We start from the raw sequence: 23,383 nt of genomic DNA, 5'->3' as shown, positions 1-23,383 counted from the left end.
AGGGTGGCGGACACAGGCAGGTTCTGTGCTATCGCGCAGCCCTCCAGGGAGGGAACCACTTTCTCCAGCTGAGGACTGAGCCCTGACCTACCACGGTACCCAGGGCTGGTGCCCCTCCTCCCCAGGTGTGCGAATAGGGAGCCCGCCCCAGTCCAGAGAAAGCCCCGCAGTTAGAATCAGATGCCTCTCAGTCTCAATCCGAGGTGTTTCTCCTGGCCAGCTACGGTCCTGCACTTCCCTACCCGCTCTTTCTCTTCCCTTTGTCTCTCCGCAGAAGGGGTTCTCTCCCCTCCGTGCCCACGGGGCCTTTTTTTATCTCCCCCAGTTCGCAGTTACCCACCTATCTCTTTTCGAGTTTCTCATTTTCTTCCTAGTAGATTCAGTCTCTTTTCCTCCCAGGCTCTGGGGTTCAAAGTCCTTTGGCTTCTACACTGCTTTGTTTGAGAGACGCAGGAAGTATGGATTCCCCCTACTTCTCTGCCCTGTTGGCCAATAAAAATCCTCCTAATCCCTATATTCTTCAGTGACCACCCCATCTCTGTCTCTGCTCACTCTCATCCAGAGTCTCAAAGGAATGGCCTTCTCTCATTTTGATTTCCTCATACTCCATTCACGTTTCTACCACTGGCTTTTGGCTTGTGCTGTACTCTTCCGCCCAAACTCCTTGCTGAGGTTCCTCTTTGTCAACTCTCACTTCATTTCATCAGTCCTTGCTTTATTGGATTTCTCTGCCCCATTTGGCACTATTAATCCATCTACCTTCTGAAAGCTTTCTACTTCTTTAAAACTTTTTACTTCTCCGTTTCCTTGGTTCTTCCAGAACTGTTCATTCTCACATTTCTTTCTGAGGTGTGTTTCCTCTGTGAAATTTTTATAGGTTGGAGTAATTGCATGTGTTCTTCTGCTCTTCTCATTCTACATATTCTTTTTTTTTTTAATGTTTTATTTATTGTTGAGAGAGACAGAGCATGAGTGGGGGAAGGGCAGATAGAGAGGGAGACACAGAATCTGAAGCAGGCTCCAGGCTCTGAGCTGTCAGCATAGAGCCCGATGTGGGGCTCAAACCCATGAAGCATGAGATCATGACCTGAGCCGAAGTCAGATGTTAAACCTACTGAGCCACCCAGGCGCCCCTTATTCTACGCATTCTTAAAAAGGAGTATTGAATATCGAATGGCATCCTTAAATTAGAGTCAAGTTGTAAAAATTGATATCAAGGGTTACATGGTAACAATGACATGAAAATGTGAATTGCTATCTTTCTATACATGTTCAGAGTTGTTCGTCAGTTCATTCGAGTTTCAAATGCCCCAGCTGCTTTATACTTTGTCTCTATTTCCTAAGGCTTCTTAATGTGTCTAGAATTAGAATGAGCATTGGTCTCTAATGGTTCTGCATTAATTTTGAATCCCTGAAAAAAATGAATAAATCTATTAGAAACCACTTAATTTCATTTTGTCATTTTCTAGATAATATATTCTGGTGTAGGCAGTCCATTTTTTAAGCAAGTTTGCAATAAACAATTTCCCGTCAAGGTTAATATAATAGGCAAACACCTTTTGCTGTAACAGCTGGCAAGAGGTAATGAAAGATTAGCTTACATTATGATTCATTATTTCAAAATGTCAGAATAAAGTGGATCTTCTGCATCCCCCAAGCCTCTTATTCTTTGGAAGAGGGTACATGTTTTGCTTTTCTAATGTTAATAGATTCACTGTTTTTTATTTTCTCCTATTTTTTTTTTTCCAGGCCAAATTCAGATAATCGGCGCCAGAGTGGCCGAGAGAGATTGTCCAGTACTGGTGATAAGGGAAGCATGGCCATGGAGTCTGCCAAGGAGACCCGCTACTGTGCAGTATGCAATGACTATGCCTCAGGCTACCATTATGGAGTATGGTCCTGTGAGGGCTGTAAGGCCTTCTTCAAGAGAAGTATTCAAGGTAATAGTGTGTTAAAAGCGACCTATTCCACTTTTAATCCTGAGGGGGGAAGCCACTGAAGAAGGAAGGCATAGGAGCAGCCATTTGTCGAAGAACACTAATACCTAGTAGGTCCACTAGTATCTCTGGTAGAAAGATAGTGGAAAAAAAGTTCTCAGGAGAAAGAGTTGACAAAGACTGAGTAATTACGCTTCCTCCATTTGGCAAGATCCGAGCAGTCTTGAGCAACCCTACGGGAAGAGGACTCCAGTAGCTGGGTATTGATATGTTTGTGCCCTGATGAGGGAAGGGCAGGTGGATATTCATGTGTTGTAGGCAACTAAGCTTATAGGATACTGTGTAATGTTAATTGTCTGTACATGATTACCTTTCCACCTTGGCTGTGTCCAGACATGTATTCTGTTCTGATCTTTGCTCCGGACCAATTCTAATTTAACTTGTTCTTCTCTCGCTTTTCTTCCATCTCTTTGTTGTCTCAGTGGATGAAATGACCTTTTGCTAAAATGAGAAGACACAATAGCTGTGACTTGTAATAGGGGGGCATATTATCTGTATAAGCCTTTATTAAGTACTTACTTGTTACATTTCATTCACCTGTCTGCTTGATCCTTTTCTTGTATATGGTTTATCAAGTACAGCTTCTCCTTTATACTGCCAGCTACAATTTATTTCTATGCCAAGAGTGTCTATATTATTGTATTTTAGAGTATGCCCTGGGGGGGATACCATTCATTTTTACTACTGAAAATATCTGTGCTAAATTTCCTTTGTCTGACAGGAATAGCAATCTGATAGGAGTTTAGGTTAGCTGAATTAACTTTGTCTTGGTCCATTTTAAAAGCAGTTTTTTGACAGTTATTATTTTCAACATCTTTTAGAAATCTTCTGTAATACTTGGACTTTTTTTGTTGGATTTCTTAATAAAATTAATGATATTCTCTGATAGTAAATTTTTGTTTATATATATATTACATATATATATATGTATCCACACAAAGATATATATAAATAAATACACACACACATGTATACCTATATCTATGTGTTCAAGCAACATAGATTATTTAATTTTACCAACTGATACTATATTTTTAAAAATTTTAATGTTTATTTTTGAGAGAGAGAGAGAGAGAGAGAGAGAGAATCAGAAGCAGGCTCCAGGCTCCGTGCTGTCAGCACAGCCCAATGTGGGGCTCAAACTCACGGACCGCAAAATTGTGACCCAAGCTAAAGTAGGATGCCCAACTGACCTAGCCACCCTGGCGCCCCGGCGATACTATCTTAATTTAGAAAAATGTTATTTCTGTTTTGGTTTTGGTTAGCATAAGCCCATAAAGGTCTTTCGACAGCCATCTTCAATTGTGATATTAATGTTTATTTGCTTTTGTAAATTCTAAACTAGCATTATTTTCATCAAACATTTAATTTGGTGTTGACAAATTATCTGACAGGGGTAAGTTTAGTGAACAGGTTCAACTACAAATTTGGACAAGTCACTTATCTGAAACTGAGTTCTCTCATCTGTAAAAACGATTTAGAGCAGCGTTCAGTAATTTTTTTTTTTTTTTTTTGTAAAAGGTCAGAGAGTAACTATTTTAGGCTTTGCATATAGACTTTGTTGCAGCTACTCAACTCTGACATTGTGGCCTATAAGGGGCCATAGACAATATATAAATAAATAGGTGTGCACCAATAAAACTTTGTATGCAAAAACAGACCAGAACTGACCAGAAATGACCTGTGAGCCATAATTTGCTGACCCTTGATTTAATGTATGGAAAGGGAATAGATTGTTTCTAAATCTGAAGTTTTGACTATTCATGTTTACTAAAAACTTACTTTGTACCTGTGCTAGTTGTTCTGAGGGAAATCAAAATATGTGTAAAACATAATCCATAATCCTACAAGATTTGGAGTTTATTTGGGAAATTTATTTGGGGAGGCAAAGGTACTTGTTTTATGATATGATTAAAGTAAGTCAGTATAGGTAAAGTGCTATTATATGATAAAGATAAGGAAAATAATAGATGAATATAAGAAAAGAACTGTTTTAGTTATAAAAATCAAATTATTAAGATTAAAGATAGAAATGACCTTTCTTCAAGGAATAATAGCAACATTCTCACAAATTATTTTCATCCTTTTGTTCTGCTTTGAAGAGTGAACTATATAACTTCACATCAAACTTAGTATTGTCTCTAAGCATTAAGGCATCAGAACAAAAAACACAGAAAAGAGGAAGATACACTTGTAAAAAAGTAGTGAAGGAAATGTGAGCTAATAAAAATAAATGTTTTATTGGTATGGCTTTATCTTAAGTTCAAATATTTAAAAAAATTCTGCTTGCTTTTTGATGGTTAAAATACATGTCTCATTTCCATCTTGTATACACAGACTAAATAGTAGGATTTCATTGTAATATAAATTATACTATATAAAATTGTACTATGTATAAATTGTATAAAGTAAATTTCTACCTGGCTTCAAAAACTTCATGGTATGAAATCACTTAAATAAGGTCTATTAAGTGAGATGAATATTGAACCCACTTCAATATTCTGGAAGAAGCATAGATTTGAAGCAGAGATATTAACTTTTAGAGATAGGGAGGACCTTAAAATGATTAAATTTATTTATTCATTTATTTGTTGATTACCTTTACTAAGCACAACACTGTACAAGGCCCTGGAGACACAATTATAGGAAAGACATGGTCCTTATTCTCATAGACCTTAAAAAGTAATGGGAGTGTTGGACAAATAAATTGGCAACCAAATTACAGTGTGAAAAGCGCCAAGATGAGGGTGAGTGCAGGGTGTTACAAGAGTCCAAACTTGTTTCAGTGCTGGTGGGTGTGAGTCAGGCTCTGAGGATGTTTCTTGATTTAAAATGAAGTCTGGAGGATGAGGCAAGTGAGCAAAATGAAGAAAGATGGGATGGGTGTTCACTTACAGGAATGAGCATATGAGCAAAGACCAGGAGGTGAAATGGAGTTTGGGGAGTTCTGTGAATAGTTATTAATAAAATTGACCCTTAGATTAAACAAAGACGTTCTTGAGCCATGTATATATTCTTAGGTTATGTAGAAACCAAGTAGTTTATTTCCTTTTTACTTGAGTAGCATTTCTATGTATTTGATGTGTTTGTTCATATAAGAGGGAATACAAGAGCACGTTTAGTGATTTCTTGTTCCATTTTCTCATGATAGTCTTGATAACTTGCAACTAAAGTTTTACTGAACTTCTTTGGCTCTTTATAAGTCACACTGCCCCTCAAACCTATTTAAGGACAGTGAAGGGTCTGACATGCAGGTAGAAACTTCTGAAGATGCTGTAGCTGTCCCTGTTTTTCTTGTTACTTAAGAAAAGAGCTAGAAATGAGTATCCATCAGATTGCTCTAGTGCTCTAAGTGTTTTCGTTGAAGAGGTACAGTGTTTGATTTGAAAGCATACAAATTTTCATCCACTACTTAGTGTATAAACTTGATTACTCAAGAAATTGAGTAATGGCCTTCAGTTAAACATACTGTTTTTTTTTTTTTTAAGAAAAGTCAGAGACACTATTTAAGGAAGGGGTGAATGGAATATTATATGGAACTTGTTAATCATTGCAGGTGGAGAATCAGTGTTTCTTAAGATGTATTGTAAGCAGAGACTTTGGATGAGTTATATAAGCAGATGTGATGATTGGTTCAACAGCCAGGTACTACTTTTGAGTATTGTTTTGAGGAAAAAGGACTCCCCTGAACTCACTTCTTCCCTGACACTATCATTTCAAATGGTCCTGAGGTACAGTGGAATCCCAAGTCTATCTGTACACCATTAGCTATGCTACCACTTCATGTTATCTCGCTAATGTGTATATAGAAGATGGTGACCATTAGATCAAACAGACATGGTCCAGGCAGGTGTTGGATTAAAGGTGAGGTAAGATCCTAAGGACATCAGGGTGATACCAGGGTGGAGTCTGGTTATGGTTCAAGACAGTGGGGTCTTGGGTCCAACAAGGATAACTGAGAAGCTTTATCTATCAGGCCTTAGAAAGCACTGGGGGGGCCGGGGGGGGGAGGTTGGGAGGGGGTGGTGAGACATTCCAGCACCCTGGATAGCTCCTTCAACAGCAGCTGAGGATATGCAGAGACTTTCTGAAGACCTTCAGTCCACTTAGTTGGGTCCATCCACTTTGTAGAGCTTATTAAAAGAGAACTTAGTTCTTTCATGCCTAGGAACTCACCCTTGTTCACCCACGCTGTATTAGTTTTTATGTTTAGTTTCCTATTTCTGGCTATCTTCTGGCTTGACATATGTACCCATGCCTGGGAAAAGTCCAGAGGATGGGGGATAAGTGGAGGCTGCTCTCTCATTATGTAACTATTTTCTCTCTGGAATCCTTTCAGAGATATGGCTCAAAGTTGAGGTCTGGCAGTATATGCACATAAAAATACTAAATCTTTGATCTTCATATTTCACACTTGCCCCTCTACCGTCTAGTCTCCATGGAACAGCAGGTGAAATCTTTTAAATATATTAATCAGGTCATGTGGTCTTGAAACTCACTGCTCTCGAAGTCCAGATTCCCTTCTATGGCTTAAAATACTCTTCACTCCCTTAGTCCTGCTTATTTCTCCTCCCCATTCACTGCAATCCAGCCACAGTGGCCTTCTTTCTCTCCCTCCAGCACACCAACTGTGTTCCTTCCTCAGGACCTCAGCATGTTTTCCCCTTTGCGTGCAACATCTGGATCTTTACTCTGCTGGTTTCTTGTCATTTGGATCTCTGCCCAAGATCGCTTTCTCAGAGAAATCTTCCCTGATTACCTTAGCCAAAGTAACCCTACAAATGTTTGCCCCTAGTTTTTTTTTTTTTTAATGTTTACTCCATTACCCTTATTTTTACTTTAAGGGCCTTAAACCCTTAATGAAGTTTTTTTTTTTTTTTTTAAATTTTTTTTTTTCAACGTTTATTTATTTGGGACAGAGAGACAGAGCATGAACGGGGGAGGGGCAGAGAGAGAGGGAGACACAGAATTGGAAACAGGCTCCAGGCTCTGAGCCATCAGCCCAGAGCCTGACGCGGGGCTCGAACTCACAGACCGCGAGATCGTGACCTGGCTGAAGTCGGACGCTTAACCGACTGCGCCACCCAGGCGCCCCTAATGAAGTTTTTTTATTTATTCATTTGGTTGATGATTGTCTGTACCAGGTGCTGCTTCCCCATGTTCCCACCCAAACTTGAATGTAAGTAGGCTCAGTGAAAGCTGGTTTCAGATCTGGTCTGCCCTGTGAGTTACTGTTGTACCAGTGCCTCTGGTAGTGTTGGGCACATCTCTGTTAAATAGACTATGACAAGGGGCACCTGGATGGCTCGGTCGGTTGGGCATCTGACTTCAGCTCAGGTCATGATCTCACTGCTTATGAGTTCGAGCCCCACATTGGGCTCTGTGCTGACAGCTCAGAGCCTGGAGCCCACTTTGAATTCTGTGTCTCCCTCTGTCTCTCTCTGCCCCTCCCTAGCTCATGCTCTGTCTCTCTCCTTCAAAAATAAATAAATATTAAAAAAAAAAAAACAAATAGACTGTGACAAGAGGTCAAAAGAATGGTAGATAAAGACTGCTATAGGACGTTAGAGAAGGAGGAAATTTCATTCGGTAAGGCCACTAAGAGAAGCATTAATGCAAATGGTGTATTCAATATATGTCTAAAAAGAAATGAAGGATTTTCATAGACAACAAGAAGTCTGGAAAATAATTCCAGAAATGTGAAGTAGCATAAGCCAAGAAAAGCTCAGTGGAAACTGAGTAAATAAGTCTTGAGAGAACAGGGGCTTACTGTTCTCTTTCTACCTCTTTTTTTTTTTCTCTTCAGCCTTTTAAAAAATGTTTGTTTGTTTGTTTGTTTGTTTGGCGAGGGAGAGAGAACAGTGGGAAGGGGCAGAGGGTGGGGGGAGAGAGAATCCCAAGCAGGCTTTGCATTGTCAGCAGAGAGCCCGCATGGGGCTCCGTTCCACAAACCTGTGAGATGTGACCTGAGCCAAAACCAAGAGTCAAATGCTCAACTGACTGAGCCACCCAGGCATCCCTCCTTTACAGCTTTTTGGAAGTAGGCACTCCCCAGCATCTGTAATCTGTTTTCCTTTCATTTTCCCATCCTTTTTTTTCTCCACCCAGTTTCCTAGATAGTCTCAGGCATATCTGCTATGGGTGCTTCCCCAAAAGCCATGTTGAAGTTCTAGCCCCCAGTGTCTTAGGATGTGACGTTATTAGGAAATAAGGTCTTTGCAGATATAATTAGTTGAAGTCATATTGGCCCTTAATTGAATAGGACTAGTGTCCTTATAAGAAGAGGGACGTTTGGATACAGAGACAGGGAGGAGGATGCCATGAGCCGATGGAGAGAGAGATTGGAGTGATGTGTCTACATGCCGAAGAACACCAAAGATTGCTGGCAAAAGCCAGACGCTACGAAGAGGCAAGGCAGTGGTGTTCTCCACAGCGTTCAGAGAGTGTGTGCAGTGGAATCCCAAGTCTATCTGTACACCATTAGCTATGCTACCACTTCATGTTATCTCGCTGACAACTTGACTTCAGATTTTTAGCCTCCAGAACTGCAGGACAATACTTCATGTTGTTTTAAGTTACTCACTTGTGTTTTGTTATGGAAGCCCTAGGGAAACAATATTTAAGCCCTTAAGTGCCACAACTATGCAAATATCTCCCACAGCTAGCTCCTGCCTCCACCTTGCTTCATGTAGCAACTCCTCAAGTGTCATCACTGGACACCAGCCACTCCTCCCCAGGAGTGCTGTTTGTGTCTGTTTCCCGATTGTACCCTCAGGTACCCGTACTTCAGCCCTTGCAGTCAGTCTCTTCGCCTGCTCGCTGTGCGGCACCGCCCCTGAGGTTTCCCAGCAGAACTGTTGTGTAGTCTGTTGAGACCATGTCTCTCATTCCCCCTAACTTCATCCAATTCCCGCTAACTTTCTCCAGGATCACTGCAGTCATTTGATTTTTCCTTTTGCCTTCTCTTTCACCTAAACCATTGGGTTCATTTGTTTTTCCTTCTTCCAAGCCATTGTGCACACTGCCCTTCTACTAATGTTCTTAGAGCAAATCACTAATCATGTCAATACCTTGTATATAAAGAATGCTTTAATGACTTTCCTGGCCCATGGAATAATCCTTAGGCAACCATTCAAGAATTTCCAAATCACTGTTTCTACTTTTGACTTGTTGTTACTCAAATATGAGCATTCCATTTCTTTGCTGGGAATTTCTTTCCAAACTTAACAGTAAAGTTTCTTTCTATTCTAGTCAAAAGTTACTGTGATCAAATCTTTTCTGCTGTTAATGCAGAAGTTCTCCCCTGTGGCCTTCTGTGTTACCTTGTTCCCATTGTCTGGGACTGTGAGTATTTGTGTAGATGTGTCTTTCTGTTACAGAATGTGAGCATCTCACAGGTAAGGCCCAGATCAAGGCTTAATCTTCATTATTATTATTATTATTATTATTATTATTATTTTAGCATGTGCACGAGAGAAAGATCTTACGAAGGCTCCATGCTTAGTATGGAGCCCAACATGGGGCTCAATCCCATGACCCTGGGATCGTGACCTGAGCTGAAATCAAGAGTCAGAATCTCAACCAACTGAGCCACCCAGGCTCCCCAAGTCTTTGTTTTATAGGAGCCATTCAGTGAATAAACAAAAGTATGAAAGGAGGTTAGAATCAGTGTGTGGGCTTTAGGTAACACAAAACCATTGCATTTTTTTTTTCAATAATAAGAAAGATAGGACAAAACACACTTTAATTAGGATTAACCTACCAGAGGCATATAGGAGAGACCACAGAAGGAGAAAGTGGAAACATGATGACTACGTTGGCTGGTATTCCAATAGCTTAGAATGGCTAAAAATCTTGTCTTTTGGGAATTTGTGAAATGGGGCAAAAAAGAAGTAGACTGAAAGGTATTATAATGAAAGAATCTACATTGCTTTAAGATGATTCAGCATGGGATGTCTGGGAGAGGAGGGGGTTAAAAAGTATCAGACACAGAGGAAGAATAATGGTGTCATCACCTGAGCTGAGAAGAGCAAGAGAAAGGCCAATTAGAGAGGGGTTGGGGTGAGTTCAATTCCAGACATACTGAATTTGACACGATAGCTGGGTGTCCAGGCAGAATTACCCAGCAGATGCAGAAAGTGAATCAGTACTCTGCAGACGATCCAGGGGTGGGGATTTGAATCAATTTCCTCAATTAATTTTAAAGAAACTTAGTGAAAAGAATGGTTTAACTGCTTCCTGAGGGCTGCCCATTATTAATAATGGAGAAGTAACTCCAGAAACTTCCTCTTGATTCTCATAATAATGTATTATGAGCTCCCTGCATCTTACCAAAACCTTGCAAGAAACACTCTTATTATTAAAAGTGTATGTTTGAGGCCCTTCTAAAGAGGAAAATCACAAATTAGCCCAAGAGGGCCAAATGCTGCTCTCCAGGAGCTTACAATTTAAAAAAGAACATGCTGGCTCCATCACATTAAGCTGTACAAATAGTAGACGGCAGGAACAAATATAAGCATTTTTATGATTTTCAAATAAAAAGCAGGTTTTTCCCCCCAAATTATTTATACTGTGGGAGTCCACAGACATCCTTTCTAACCCAGAGCTTGCCTAATCCTTCCATTATTTCCACTTCTCATTTTTACTCTCCATGTTGTAGTCACGTGAGGCTGAGGGCAGAAGAATTTCACCGTGTACACATACGAGTATTATGTAATTTTCAAATGAAAGTATTTTAATGAAACTTTATGAAAGAAAGGCCTGACCCCCAGGTATTGGTAAATTTGCTAGATGTTTGGCTCCTGGTTCTCATCAGACGAAAAGAAAGGCCCCGCCCCGAGATTCAAACCCCAGAACTTCTTTCCTTGTAAGAATGTCATTCTCATTACCACTTTTAGGTACTTGCTAGTCTTGATTGCCATCATATGAAATTAGATGTGTGTTCTCACCCGCACGCATGCATTGGAGGAAGGGCTCAGAAGAGCAAAATCATAGTCTTTTTTACCTGTGAAATGATAGCAGCTCGTCCTTTTTTTCCCTTTGGCCAAGTAATCTTTACCTTGGAGATAATTAAGACAAAAAGCATTTGACAAATACAATCAGTATAGAGCCCCTATTTCTTGGCAGCTCTTGTGGACACAGCTGAAGCTTTCAGAGGTCTTTAAAAACCATGGCAACAAATGCCTTTGAAGGGTAAGCAAAGGTTCCAAATGTTTTTAATCGCTGGTGTTTTTTATGTTACCGCTTCAAGCGTTCCTCTTCATTTTTTGTTCATCTGATTGAAATTAAATTTCCAATTTCCCTACTAAGTGGTTCTGTCCTGGTGATGGCATCGACGATTTCCATTAAAGTGGTAGACTTTGTGCCCGTATATAGTGGTTAAGCATATCAACAATGCCAGTAGAAAGCCTTACTTACGAGTGGCAATAATTTCACGCAAAATTATACATAGCCTTTAATTGGCACATTTTCAGAGGGCATCAACTACCCCTCAAAATTACGTGCTCATATTGTTCTTATAAAACCTACCAATGGTGGCCCATGGCCCAATCCTGCCCGAATTTCTTTCCTTCATAGAAAGCTGCTGTCAATACCTTTAAAATGCTCTATCCTTTTAAAGAGCATGGCCTGTTTTCCTGATGCTCAGAGAAAAGTATACTTTGAGTGTAGGCTGCTCATTTCTGAACAATATATTCTACTTTACTATTTCAGGTCTGTATATACAGGTTATGCTATAACCTGCCTTTCTTTCTTTTTTTTTTTTTTCAACGTTTATTTATTTTTGGGACAGAGAGAGACAGAGCATGAACGGGGGAGGGGCAGAGAGAGAGGGAGACACAGAATCGGAAACAGGCTCCAGGCTCTGAGCCATCAGCCCAGAGCCTGACGCGGGGCTCGAACTCACGGACCGCGAGATCGTGACCTGGCTGAAGTCGGACGCTTAACCGACTGCGCCACCCAGGCGCCCCTATAACCTGCCTTTTGACGGAAAAATAACATTCAAGAAGAATCTATTTCATGAATCTATCATTTACTTGGTAAAACTTTTTCTTGTTGTTATGTTAATTCTCTGCTCATGTGCAAATTATGGAGCAGATTTGATATTTTTGAAGGGAAGAACTGCTTTCCTTGAGAGAGAATAGAGCGGGGAAAATATACCTCTTATTTCTCCCCACATTTTCATCTTCCTCTCGCTGGTAGAAAGAGATTTCATGTCTTCAGTTGCTAAGAAATAAAGGATCAAAGAAGAAAACAATTTAATTGTCGGGGAGCCTGGGTGGCTCACTCGGTTAAGCGGCTGACTTCAGCTCAGGTCATTATTTCTTGGTTCACCAGTTCGAGCCCCGCATTAGGCTCTGTGCTGATAGGTCAGAGCCTGGAGTCTGCTTCCGATTCTGCGTTTCCATCTCCGTCTCTGCCCCTCCATGCTCACACTCTGTCTCTCTCTCTCTTTATCAAAAATAAATTAAAAAATTAAAAAAAGAGGAAAATAATTCAATTGTTATTATTAACTATAATGTCTCTCTACAATAGGTAGTATTCTGTTTTCTTTGAGAAAGAGTATACAGATTTAAAATTTTATCCAAATGAGCATCATTTTTATCTGATTCATTTGGCAGTTTCAGAATCATGTGTCATGTATTAGGAAATATGGAGTGAATGGGTGGCTAGATTACATTTATAAATATGAATTTTTTGGTAATTGAAATCTAAACACAATGCCCTGGAAGAATGGCTACACCACTTTAGTGTATCTCATTAAGTGCACAATATTTTCCTTATACACCAGGGAAAATAAATTATGGTTTGTAAGATAATAGAAATTCATGATTGTTTTGTTCCTTTGACATGTTCAAGTTACTAATAAGGGGATTCACTTGAAAATTATGTAAAAGTGCATTTGCCACTTCTATTAACCAGGGCCATGGTGGTACGTTATTGTCACCATAACAATGGTCTTCTCTTTTATTTTTATTTTTATTTTTTTAAGTTTGCATTTATTTATTTTGAGAGTATGTGTGCTTATGAGCTGGGGAGGGGCAGAGAGAGGGAGGGAGAGAGCCTGATGCAGGACTTGACCTCATGAACCGGCAGATCATGACTTGAGCTGAAATCAGGAGTCCGACGCTGAACCTGTTGAGCCCCCAGGTGCCTCGTTTTGTTTTGTTTTGTTTTGGTTTTGATTGCTAAGATGCCAGTCACTCCAAGTACGCCTTCCCACTGCAGAGTAGCCCTGTCTACCCTCTACCTCGTGCACAATCCCTTGCACTGGCTTCTGTGTTTATTTATTTGTTTATATATTTTTTCTGTGTTTATTAAGTTAATTTGCAATATGGCTTCACCAGACCCTCGTGGGATTTGTGTGTCTTCACCTGTGGTTTCTGGCACATGTCATTCTCTTCCCTTTTCACCGCCTGACCTTCTAAGGACTGTGGTCTCTCTTTTACTTGACTCAGTCCTTGTTTTTCCTTCCCGTACTCTTCCCAGCACACCTGTACGCACCCACAGACCTCCCTGCTCATGTTCCTCACAAGTGCAAAAACATTTAAGCCAGAGACCCTGAAATCCTTGGAAGGATTCAGCTTGTGCACAAAGGGAAAGGTTGTGAAATATATATTACACCACAGAAGAGCTCAACTCTGCACTGCCAGAGACGTCTCAAAATAGGATACAGGGACAGAAGAGTATTTCGGAAGATAATGTTATGAGTTGAGAGGAGGGAGCAGACACTGCTCTGGAGCAAACTCGAAGACGTTGTGGAGGAGATGGTGCTTAAAGTGGTATCTGTCCCAGGGCACCTGAGTGGCTCAGTCGGTTAAGCCACCGACTTCAGCTCGGTCATGATCTTACAGTTCACGAGTTTGAGCCCCGCGTCGGGCTCTGTGCTGACAGCTCAGAGCCTGGAACCTTTTTCTGATTCTGTGTGTCTCTCTCTCTGTCCCTCCCCCACTTGTGCTCTCTCTCTCTCTCTCTCTCTCTCTGTCTCTTTCAAAAATAAATAAAAACATTAAAAAATAAATAAATAAATAAAAAGAAGAAAGTGGTATCAGTCCTGAGGACCAGGCAGGGAATTCTGCCTCGTTGTAAGCGTGCCATGATTTGCTGTGATTGGATCCTCCCTTTTGCACCTTCAATGCTGTAGAGTGTTACGTAGTGTTTTAGAAGAGCATGGGTGTTTTGCTATTTGTAACCTATTAAAAATGTTTTTTTAAAATGTTTGTTTATTTTTGAGAGAGAGACAGAGTGTGAGCAGGAGAGGGACAGAGAGAGAGACACACACAGAATCTGAAGCAGGCTCCAGGCTCCCAGCCGTGAGCACAAAGCCTGACGTGAGGCTCAAACCCACGAACCGTGAGATAAGAACCTGAGCTGAAGTAGGACGCTCAGCCAACTGAGCCACCCAGGCGTCCCACTATGTGTAATATGTTTTAAAAACATAATTCCACGTGTATATCTGCATGCCTATTATTAGCAGTGTCTAGAAGTTGATGATACTTTACTCATTTGCAACATGTGAGTAATGTTTTAGTTCAGCTTATTTTTGAAGTTTGACATGAGTGATGTTAATAAATATCTAAAGATGTTCCTCTGTAGTAATAATAACGCAGCTGTTCTGGAGATAAATACATTTGATATTTGATGTGGAAGAAAACAGTTTTTCCCAAGCTAAGATGTATTTAGGATGCTCAACATAGACTTCATAATTGTTTTTTATTTATTTTGAGAGAAAGAGAGACAGAGAGAGAGAGAGAGAGAGAGAGAGAGAGAGAGAGAGAGAGGATGAGTGGGGGAGGGGCAGAGAGAGAGAGAGAGAGGGAGAGAAAGAGAATCTTAAGCAGGCTCCAGGCTCAGTGTGGAGCCTGACGCAGGGCTTGATCCCACAACTCTGGGACCGTGACCTGAGCTGAAATCAATAGTCAGATGTTCAACCAGCTGAGCCACTCAGGTGCCCCTGACTTCATAATTTTTATGTTTGCAACTTTCTTGATATTTTTCGTGGTTTTAGCTTTATGAGATATCTATGAAAATGGCCAGAGACTTCTGCTTTCAAGAATTGACATAAACGTTCCCATAATGTGAACCATTAGTAAGTGATAAACTTAGATACATCCTTCAATTTTTAAAAGCATGGCAGTAAACCTGATCTTGGAGAAGGAAGAAAATGGTTTGGTTAGTTTTTATCAATTGTGTATAGGATGTTTGAAAGACTTCATTTCCCCTCCTTCCATCCTTTCTACAGTAATTTATCTTAGCAGTTGGTGTGAACGCATGAGATGACAGAAGTATACGAACCTAGATCCCCAAAATGGGCTTTTTTCCATTCTGCTGCCATTCTGCTGCCAGTGTTCCTCCCTGAAGTTTTGTAAATCCAGGGGAAGGACAGGAGGAGCAAAGTGCATGCTGGCTTGGGTTTGGGGCTGAGGGACCCTCCTCCTTTTTTCTTGCTCTTCTTCTCACATCTACTTACTGAACCAATTAAGGCCATCAGAGTCACAATACCTGAGTTTGAACCCACTTTTCCTAAAGATACAAGTACTGTTAAAAGTCTTATGGACCATTCTTTGCTCATAAAATACTTCTTAGGTGGCCACTTTTTCTGAATACAAGACAGGAGAAAGAGCTTGAGTGAAAGGTTTCTTGTAAACACTTCTTTTGTGTGTGAATACATACACATGTATACACACATAGGTACATACATAAATATGCATATTCACATATATATATAGAGAGAGGGAAAGAAGTATGTAAAAACTTTGGAGATATCTACTATAGAATATTAACTATGACTCTTTGAGTGATAGGATTATAGCTAAATTTTATTTTTTTGCTCATCTACTATTTTTTTCTACAATAAGCCTCTTTACTTAATAAAAATATTATGTTAAAAATCCATGCTGCGGGGCACCTGGGTGGCTCGGGCGGTTGAGCATCCGACTTCGGCTCAGGTCATAATCTCGTGGTTCGTGAGTTCGAGCCCCACGTTGGGCTCTGTGCTGACATCTCAGAGCCTGGAGCCCACTTCGGATTCTGTGCCTCCCTCTCTCTCTGCCCCAACTCACTTGCATTCTGTCTCTGTCTCTCTCAAAAATAAATAAACTTTAGAAAAAAATGCATGTTGCAATTGATGAACTGATTTCCTTAGTAGAGAAAGATTGTTACGTATCCTACAAGTCTTCATACTTTATTTTCAATGTCTTTATTCTTTGTTTGCAAGAGGACAAGTTTGCACTGAAGTGCAGCTTTCATTTTATCATTCATGACCCCAAGTGAAATTGCATCAGGTGAACATTAGGTAGCCGAGGTCAACAAAATATCATTTCTTCTGGATTGTTGAGAAGTTATGACAAAGGAAGAGAAAGAAAGGACTTGTGTCCATGATAACAACAGGGATCTAGGTCTTTGCAGCAGCTGGCCTGACCAGCAAGGATGAAATATTGGAGTCATGCAGCCAAACAGTGACTGTGTCCTCTAACCATACATCCTGGAGAGCAGGACCCAGCCTCCGGGCGGGTGCAGTTGCACAGTAACAGAAAAACCTTCCTGAAATGAGGAATGGCAATTGCAAGAGCCCCGGGGTAGGGGCTCTTAACTTCCTTTTCATATTTCTCAAGTCCTACTACCTTCGAAAGGCTTCCTTGTATTTCCAAAGGATGTCCTCAAAGTCTTAAAATGTAGTCATTCAAGAGAATTAGGATTAGTAAGAGTTTTTCCCCCTTTGATTTGAATATGGCAGTACAGCCATTGAAATTCATCAAGTTTTGAGTTGGAATGTGGCTTTTATCCCTTGGTGTCTTAGCTTTGTGTTTAAGGCACTAGACTATGTATGCATTAGAAGAGCACTGCCAAGGCCTTTCAAGAACAAGGAACACTTTGAAAGGGGATAAAATTTGAAGACTTGCACACGACAGTGGTTATACTGTTCCTCAGCGTTCCCTAATTGAGAAAAGGCATTTTGACAAACTTTCACACAAGGAGTGGGGCTTTCCAATGCATTTGCATCGTCTGTTTGCCATAAAGCCCACACACATTTGAATGGACGACATTTGTTAAATCAGTCTGGGGACAGCGCTTGCTCCTTACCTTAATAGTCTGCCCTTTGCCATTAACTCCATGCCAGTGGCATGGGGAACAACTGATGAAATGAACCCTAGCAATTCATTCTGCTCCCACTTCTTGATTTAGAAATTTTGTATATTTTTTATTATGAAAGTAGTTGGATTAAAAAAAAGTCACCTCGGGGAGCCTGGCTGGCCCAGTCAGTTAAACATCCGACTTCGGCTCAGGTCACGATCTCGCGGTTTTTGAGTTCGAGACCCGCGTCCGGCTCTGTGCTCAGAGCTCAGAGCCTGGAGCCTGCTTCAGATTCTGTGTCTCCCTCTCTTTCTGCCCCTTCCCTGCTCATGCTCTGTCTGTCTCTATCTCAAAAAGAAATAAACATTAAAAAAAAATTAAAAAAAAAAAAAGAAAGTCACCTTGAAGTAGCTGGAAAAATTGAAAGCAAAGAGTATTTTTGCCCGTTATCTTTGACTGCGGTGGACTAATCACTGTAATGATTCTGTTTTGTTTCTTTGTTACAAAAAAAATAATAATAACTCTATACCTTTAAGGAGACTTTGCGATAGAAAACTCCCCAGTGACAAGGAGCTGACCCTCTGTATTTTGGGATAAACTATCTGAAGTCCCAGGGAGTTCTGAGCTTTGCATCCGCTCCTGGCTACCCTAGTTCAGGGTCAGTAGTGCAAATGTAGAGGGTCTTCTCTGCACTAATGTGCCCCGAGGAGAAGCTGTTTCTTTTTGCCTTGGGGCAGAGAGAATATTTTGTTGCCTTAACTCTGAGAAATATCCAGAATGTCTTAGTGATTTTCTTTTTTAGAGATATTAAATTTTCTCACTTGACTCTCATAATGCTGGAGCTTCTTTATCCAAATTAAGTTTAGTTTTTGAGGCTATTCTCTTTTAAAGCTCTTCATTTTCACCTCCTTGAGAAGGCAGCTCTTTTAAAATACTCCTGCTGCTATTAGATTAGCCCCCTTTTCTCTTGCATAGTCTGCTGGTGCACAGTGAAAGCTGTCAGAGCCAAGGAACCAATGACATAGGCAAGGTGAGAGGTAAAGAAAGTTGGATGTGACTGGGAGCAGTAGAGGAGTGTGGGATGTGCAGCCTGGCAGCTGATGGGGGTCCTGCTTCTGAGGGGGGGGGGACTGCTGTGCTGGAGGAGAGGCAGCAGCCGATTTGGAAGTAGACCTGGCAATGGATCACAACAGACTGGATTTTGAGGGAGAAGAGGGGGATAATACTGAGATGGTGGGTCGAGGATGCTTGAATTAAAGAAAATTTTCTTTTCAATGTTTGTTTATTTGAGAGAGAGAGAAAGACAGAGTGCGAGCGGGCAGAAAGAGGGGAAGACACAGAACTGGAGGCAGGCTCCAGGCTCTGAGCTGCCAGCACAGAGCCTGATGCGGGGCTCGAACTCACAGACCGCGAGATCATGCTCTGAGCCGAAGTCGGCTGCTTACCCAACTGAGCCACCCAGGTGCCCCTTGAGGTTTTTTTTTTTTTTTCTTTTAATGATGCATTTTGATGACTGAGCAATGAGCCTGGGAGTTGAATTTGAGATGGGTCCTGGCCCTCCACCCTGCTTCTTGACCCATTCCTGTTTGTTTTTAGTATCCTCTCTGTGAATTGACATATTACTTTCAATTGATTCACTCCCCCCCTCCGCCCCCCCAAGGAGTTTAGCTCTGTATTTTAAGTAGAAACAAGATCACTCACACCTGGCCTCTGTCCCGTTTAGGACCGCCCTTTTGCTTAAAGCTATAACTGAATTAGGGATTGCTGTGATTTATGGTTTGTGGTATGCGTCGTTTAAGTACTTAATAGTATATTTAAAGTGAAAGGAATGGAAATTAAAGACCGAGTCATTTACCAAGAAATAACGGGTGAGATTGATTTATTTCTGCAAGACTTAGTGGAGATTTGTTCCTTTCTTCAAAATCGGCTTTGTTTCCATTACCAATTAAGTGGAGTGAACTGTTATAAAAAGGTGAGTGAGTCAGGCTGTGGGAGCATTCTTCCAAGAAAATCTTACAGGAGCAGTCACTGTGGGGCTGTTTTGTACCTGGTGATATGGCAGTAAATTCAGAAGGGGTCAGAAAAATAGGGCTTGCTCTTCATTAAGTCTTACTTTTTCCTTCTTTCACCTATGTTTTTCGACTTTCATGACATACAAAATAGCATGGCTGTTTTATTTTATTTTATTTTATTTTATTTTATTTTATTTTATTTTATTTTATTTTATTTTTATTTTATTTTTACTTTACTTTATTTATTTTAGAGAGAGCATGAGCAGGGGAGAGGGGCAGAGGGAGAGAGAGGGAGAATCCCAAGCAGGCTCAATGCTCAGTGCAGAGCCTGACGTGGGGCTCCATCCCATGACCTTGAGATCATAACCTGAGTCAAAATCAAGAGTCAGATGCTCAACTGACTGAGCCACCCAGACGCCCCTAGTAGGACGATTCTTTACCTCCGTGTATTTTCACATTTTTAATCTGGGTCCTAGTTTGTCACAATTTATAAAGGAAAGCTAATAAAAATGATTATCACATGAGACTTTGCTGTACAATTATAACTTGCCGTAAAAATATTAGTCATCATTATTATGGTTTATCAACTCTGAAGTCTTAGCAAAATTATTTTATGCATTAGGTAGATCTCCTCATTTTAAGTGACCAAATGTAAGTTCAAACTAAGCTTGGGGGTGGGGGTCAAAGAATACGTTTTGGTGGAAGAATATTTGATATTCTTTGATAACCAGAGAATACGTTTTGGTTACCAGCAATTGTGGCAGGGATACAGCCAGACCTCCATGACCGTGAGCCTGTCAGGACTCCAGCCTTGCCTCTGCTCCACTGTGTGCCAGCTTTGCGCCTTCCACCAACTTCCGTTTTCCCTAAGGAGGGAAGCAGGGCTGGAGGCAGCTGCCAAGCCTCACATCCTGTGACCCTCTTCCAGTTAGCAGATAATAGGGAGTGGAAGGGCTCTGATTGGCTCATCTCTGGTCAGGGACACACCTTTTCCAGAGAAAAGGATAGCATCATGAGCCAGACCCCCCTGGTTTTTACCTGATGTCTCCGAACTTCCATCTCCTTGATGATAAATGACACAGTGATTTCTACCTTGCTGGACGGAGGCAGTGGTTAGAGATTATGCTTAATCTGTAAAGAGTCCTCACCATCATGTTTTAAAAATGTTTATTTATTTTGAGAGGGAGGAGGGGCAGAGAGAGAGAGAGAGAGAGGAGGAGAGAGAATCCCAAGCAGGCTCCACGCTGTCAGCACAGAGCCCGACACAGGGCTCAAATCCACGAACCGTGAGATCATGACCTGAGCTGAAATCAAGAGTGGGACACTTAACCAACTGAACCACTTAGGCACCCCAAGAGTCATCATCATTATTACCTCCAACTGGCTCTGTCAGTTTCCCCTAGGATATCTTTCTGATCTGAAGCTAAGCAGAGCAAATACCTTAACATTTCATTATTTTGCTTCTAAATCACTTGTTATCGTACTTCTTAAACATAAATTTCTTTCTCATAGCCAGCACCTGAAAATTAGTTAACATTTCCACTTCAAAACCAAAGAAAGAGAGTCATAGATTTGAAAATTTCTCTTTGGTTGTCTACCTCTTACCTATGCTCTTAAAAATTTTTTTTTAGTGTTTATTTATTTTTGAGAGGGGGGTGGGGAGAGAGAGAGACAGAGAGAGAGGATGAACAGGGGAGGGTCAGAGAGAGAGAGGGAGACACAGAATCTGAAGCAGGCTCCAGGCTCCGAGCTGTCAGCACAGAGCCTGATGCGGGGTTAGAACTCATGAACTGTAAGACCATGACCTGAGCTGAAGTCAGATGCTCAATCGACTGAGCCACCCAGGCACCCCACCTACGCTTCTTTATTTTAAGAATGTCAAGCTTTGGAGAGCACAAACAGTGTATCCATCCTCAGGTCTCTTAAAATATCAAGCACAAGTGTACTTTTTTTTCTAAAAGTTCCTGTTAGGCCACTTCTCTTATGAAAGACCTAATTAGTAATAGCTTTTATTGTAAAAGAGAAAATCCTCTTTAGATTATTTTCAGTTAGCAAAAGCACATACTAATATAGATCTTTCGTAAAAGCGATATGGCTTTAATGGAAACTTTTGGAAAGTAGCAGAGACTCTGTGTACCATATAGTCTTATGAAAAAGTTTCATAGGAATGTTCTACTTTTGGATGGGAAGGGGTGGAAATCTATATGTGTCTTCTTGCATACAGTGGAGACTCAAAATTCCTTGACTGAATGAATTTTTTTTTCTGTTACAATACTTCTTTTTTTGAAAATTTTTATCTAGTCTTCCCTTAGAATATCCTTAAAAAAGAACAAATACAGTGTTTGACTTGCATTGTATAGAATTAGAGGTAAACACTTTTTAAATTAAAACACACTGGATGTATAGATTATTGGGATGGACTTTATCTTATGGTTGGGGGAGTCTAAATAGCCTGTTTTAAACCTTGCCGTGTCTTTGATGGTGACACCGAAGAATATAATCTCTTTCTATGGAAGCCTTCCCAAAGAGAGCATTTTCCAAAGCTCTGCTTCCAAACTAGCCTAGAATTTTTTACTAAATGAGAAGAAAAAACAACTTCATAATAACCTTTATAATTGCCACTTCAAAATGGGAATTTGGAGTGACACCAAATTATTAATCAGTAAAAAGAGAGTAGATTTCAAAAAGGTAATTATACCAAATTCAACACCTCTTGAAATATATTCTGTTAAGTAAATATAGTCTCTCTTCCCTGTTCTTATTTGTAAGCAAGAAGGGTAATTCAGGTACCTTGAATCAGAAATCAGAGTACAGATTGGCTTAAGAGTTTGGGGCTTACTTCTGGCTACAGAAGACTTTTGTCCTTTATCTTCTTGGACAGGAGAGACAGCCACATTCTCTTTAAAGCCCAGAAAGTGAGTTCTTAGTGTAGTTTAGCTTTTCTCGAAGAGGCATGTTATGACTTCCCCACATTCCTGGACAGTTAGACTGTAATTCTTGGTTGCTTAAAAAGGTGTTTGAATGTATTTTAAGGAGCTCAGATACATGGCTATTTTTCTTACAGTTTTGCTTGCTTCTTCAAGCACTAGAATAGTTTCCAGCTCTGATAGTTAGCCTTATGCTGACTGGAGTGAATTTTTTTGACATGACGAACTGTTTTGGATGATTTACACTTGACTGCATAAATGTAACCTAGCAAGTTATATGATGTGAAGAGAATTAGTTCAGGGTAAAAAAAGGATTATTTAGCTACTAAGAAAATGATAGGTTATTACAGATTGATTTGAGGGTATTGTTGTTCAGGCACTGTCCCTACAAATTAGAGCTTTGCCAATCTAGAGATTTAGTATCATTATAATAATAATGATACTAACGTTTAGGGAGTACTCATCCTGCACCAGGCTCTTCGTTATGGGTTTTATATGCATCATCTCATTTAATCTTCCACAAAATTCTAGGAAGCCAGCTCTACAATTGCTCCCATTTTATAGGTGAGGAAAGTGGGGCTATTTAAGAACTAAAACCAGTATTGAACCCAACTAGTTGGAAGTACAGAACCCATTGTGTTCTATTAACTCCCTCAAGGATGGAACCCTTTTAAATGGGACACTGGACGTGAGGAGTGCCACTATAGCTGGCTCCTTGTCTCGCTGGGTTTAAAGGCAAGGGATACAGAGTTGGCTGGGGTCAGTCCTGCCTGCCAAGGGGGATGGGGCTATTACCGTGCATTGGTAGAACCCGGGATACCCCGTGTGCCTCCTTATATCCTACGTGGCAAAGGAGAAAGGTTACTGATGACTTCCCCCCTCTATATGGAGAGGAGACCTAGGTCCCTCAGGGATAAAGGTTTGGGTCAGCGCAAAACAAGGGGAGCCAGGCCCAGCTGGGGCAGGAGGAGAGTCGCAGATTCTCAGGATGGCTTTGTGACAGGAGCAGAGACAGACTGGAGCCTCTGTCTGTGGTTGGGTGTCTGCTACTTGTTCTTTGCTGGGGTATCTGCAGATCAAAAAACACAGCTCCCACTTAGCCCTTTTCCTATTTTTTATAAAAGAAGCGTGGTAGTTTTCCCTTGCTCAACAAGGTTCTGGTGGCTAAGTTTATTACTTAGTCTGTGGGCTGCAAAGTAGGGAGAAATAACCCCTGGATGGGTGGTGGAACCAGAAAAGGAATGAAGATTGTTAATGCCAGGTTTTGGTTAGAAATTTTCAAAACACTGTTTTATTATTATTAAAAAAACCCCTAGAAATACACATGTTAAATGTTAAACAGTACAATGTGGTACATGATGGAAAGTTAAGGCCT

The 23,383-nt window shown here is 40.7% G+C and overlaps 1 protein-coding gene across 1 annotated transcript in view; it reads left to right on the top strand.

The window, feature by feature from the left end:
* Positions 1–23,383, top strand: part of ESR1 (estrogen receptor 1) — a 274,532-nt gene that overhangs the window by 38,836 nt on the left and 212,313 nt on the right. The window contains exon 2 of the mRNA XM_047103088.1: positions 1,750–1,940. Within this exon, the coding sequence (XP_046959044.1) occupies positions 1,750–1,940 (191 nt within the window). The remainder of the gene's footprint in view (positions 1–1,749; positions 1,941–23,383) is intronic.

Source organism: Lynx rufus, unplaced genomic scaffold, assembly GCF_022079265.1.
Source record: "Lynx rufus isolate CCGP_SWC_20201006 ecotype Redwood Valley unplaced genomic scaffold, mLynRuf1.p SCAF_6, whole genome shotgun sequence".
Classification (NCBI taxonomy): domain Eukaryota; kingdom Metazoa; phylum Chordata; class Mammalia; order Carnivora; family Felidae; genus Lynx; species Lynx rufus.
This window is presented reverse-complemented; position numbering and strand designations above follow the sequence as displayed.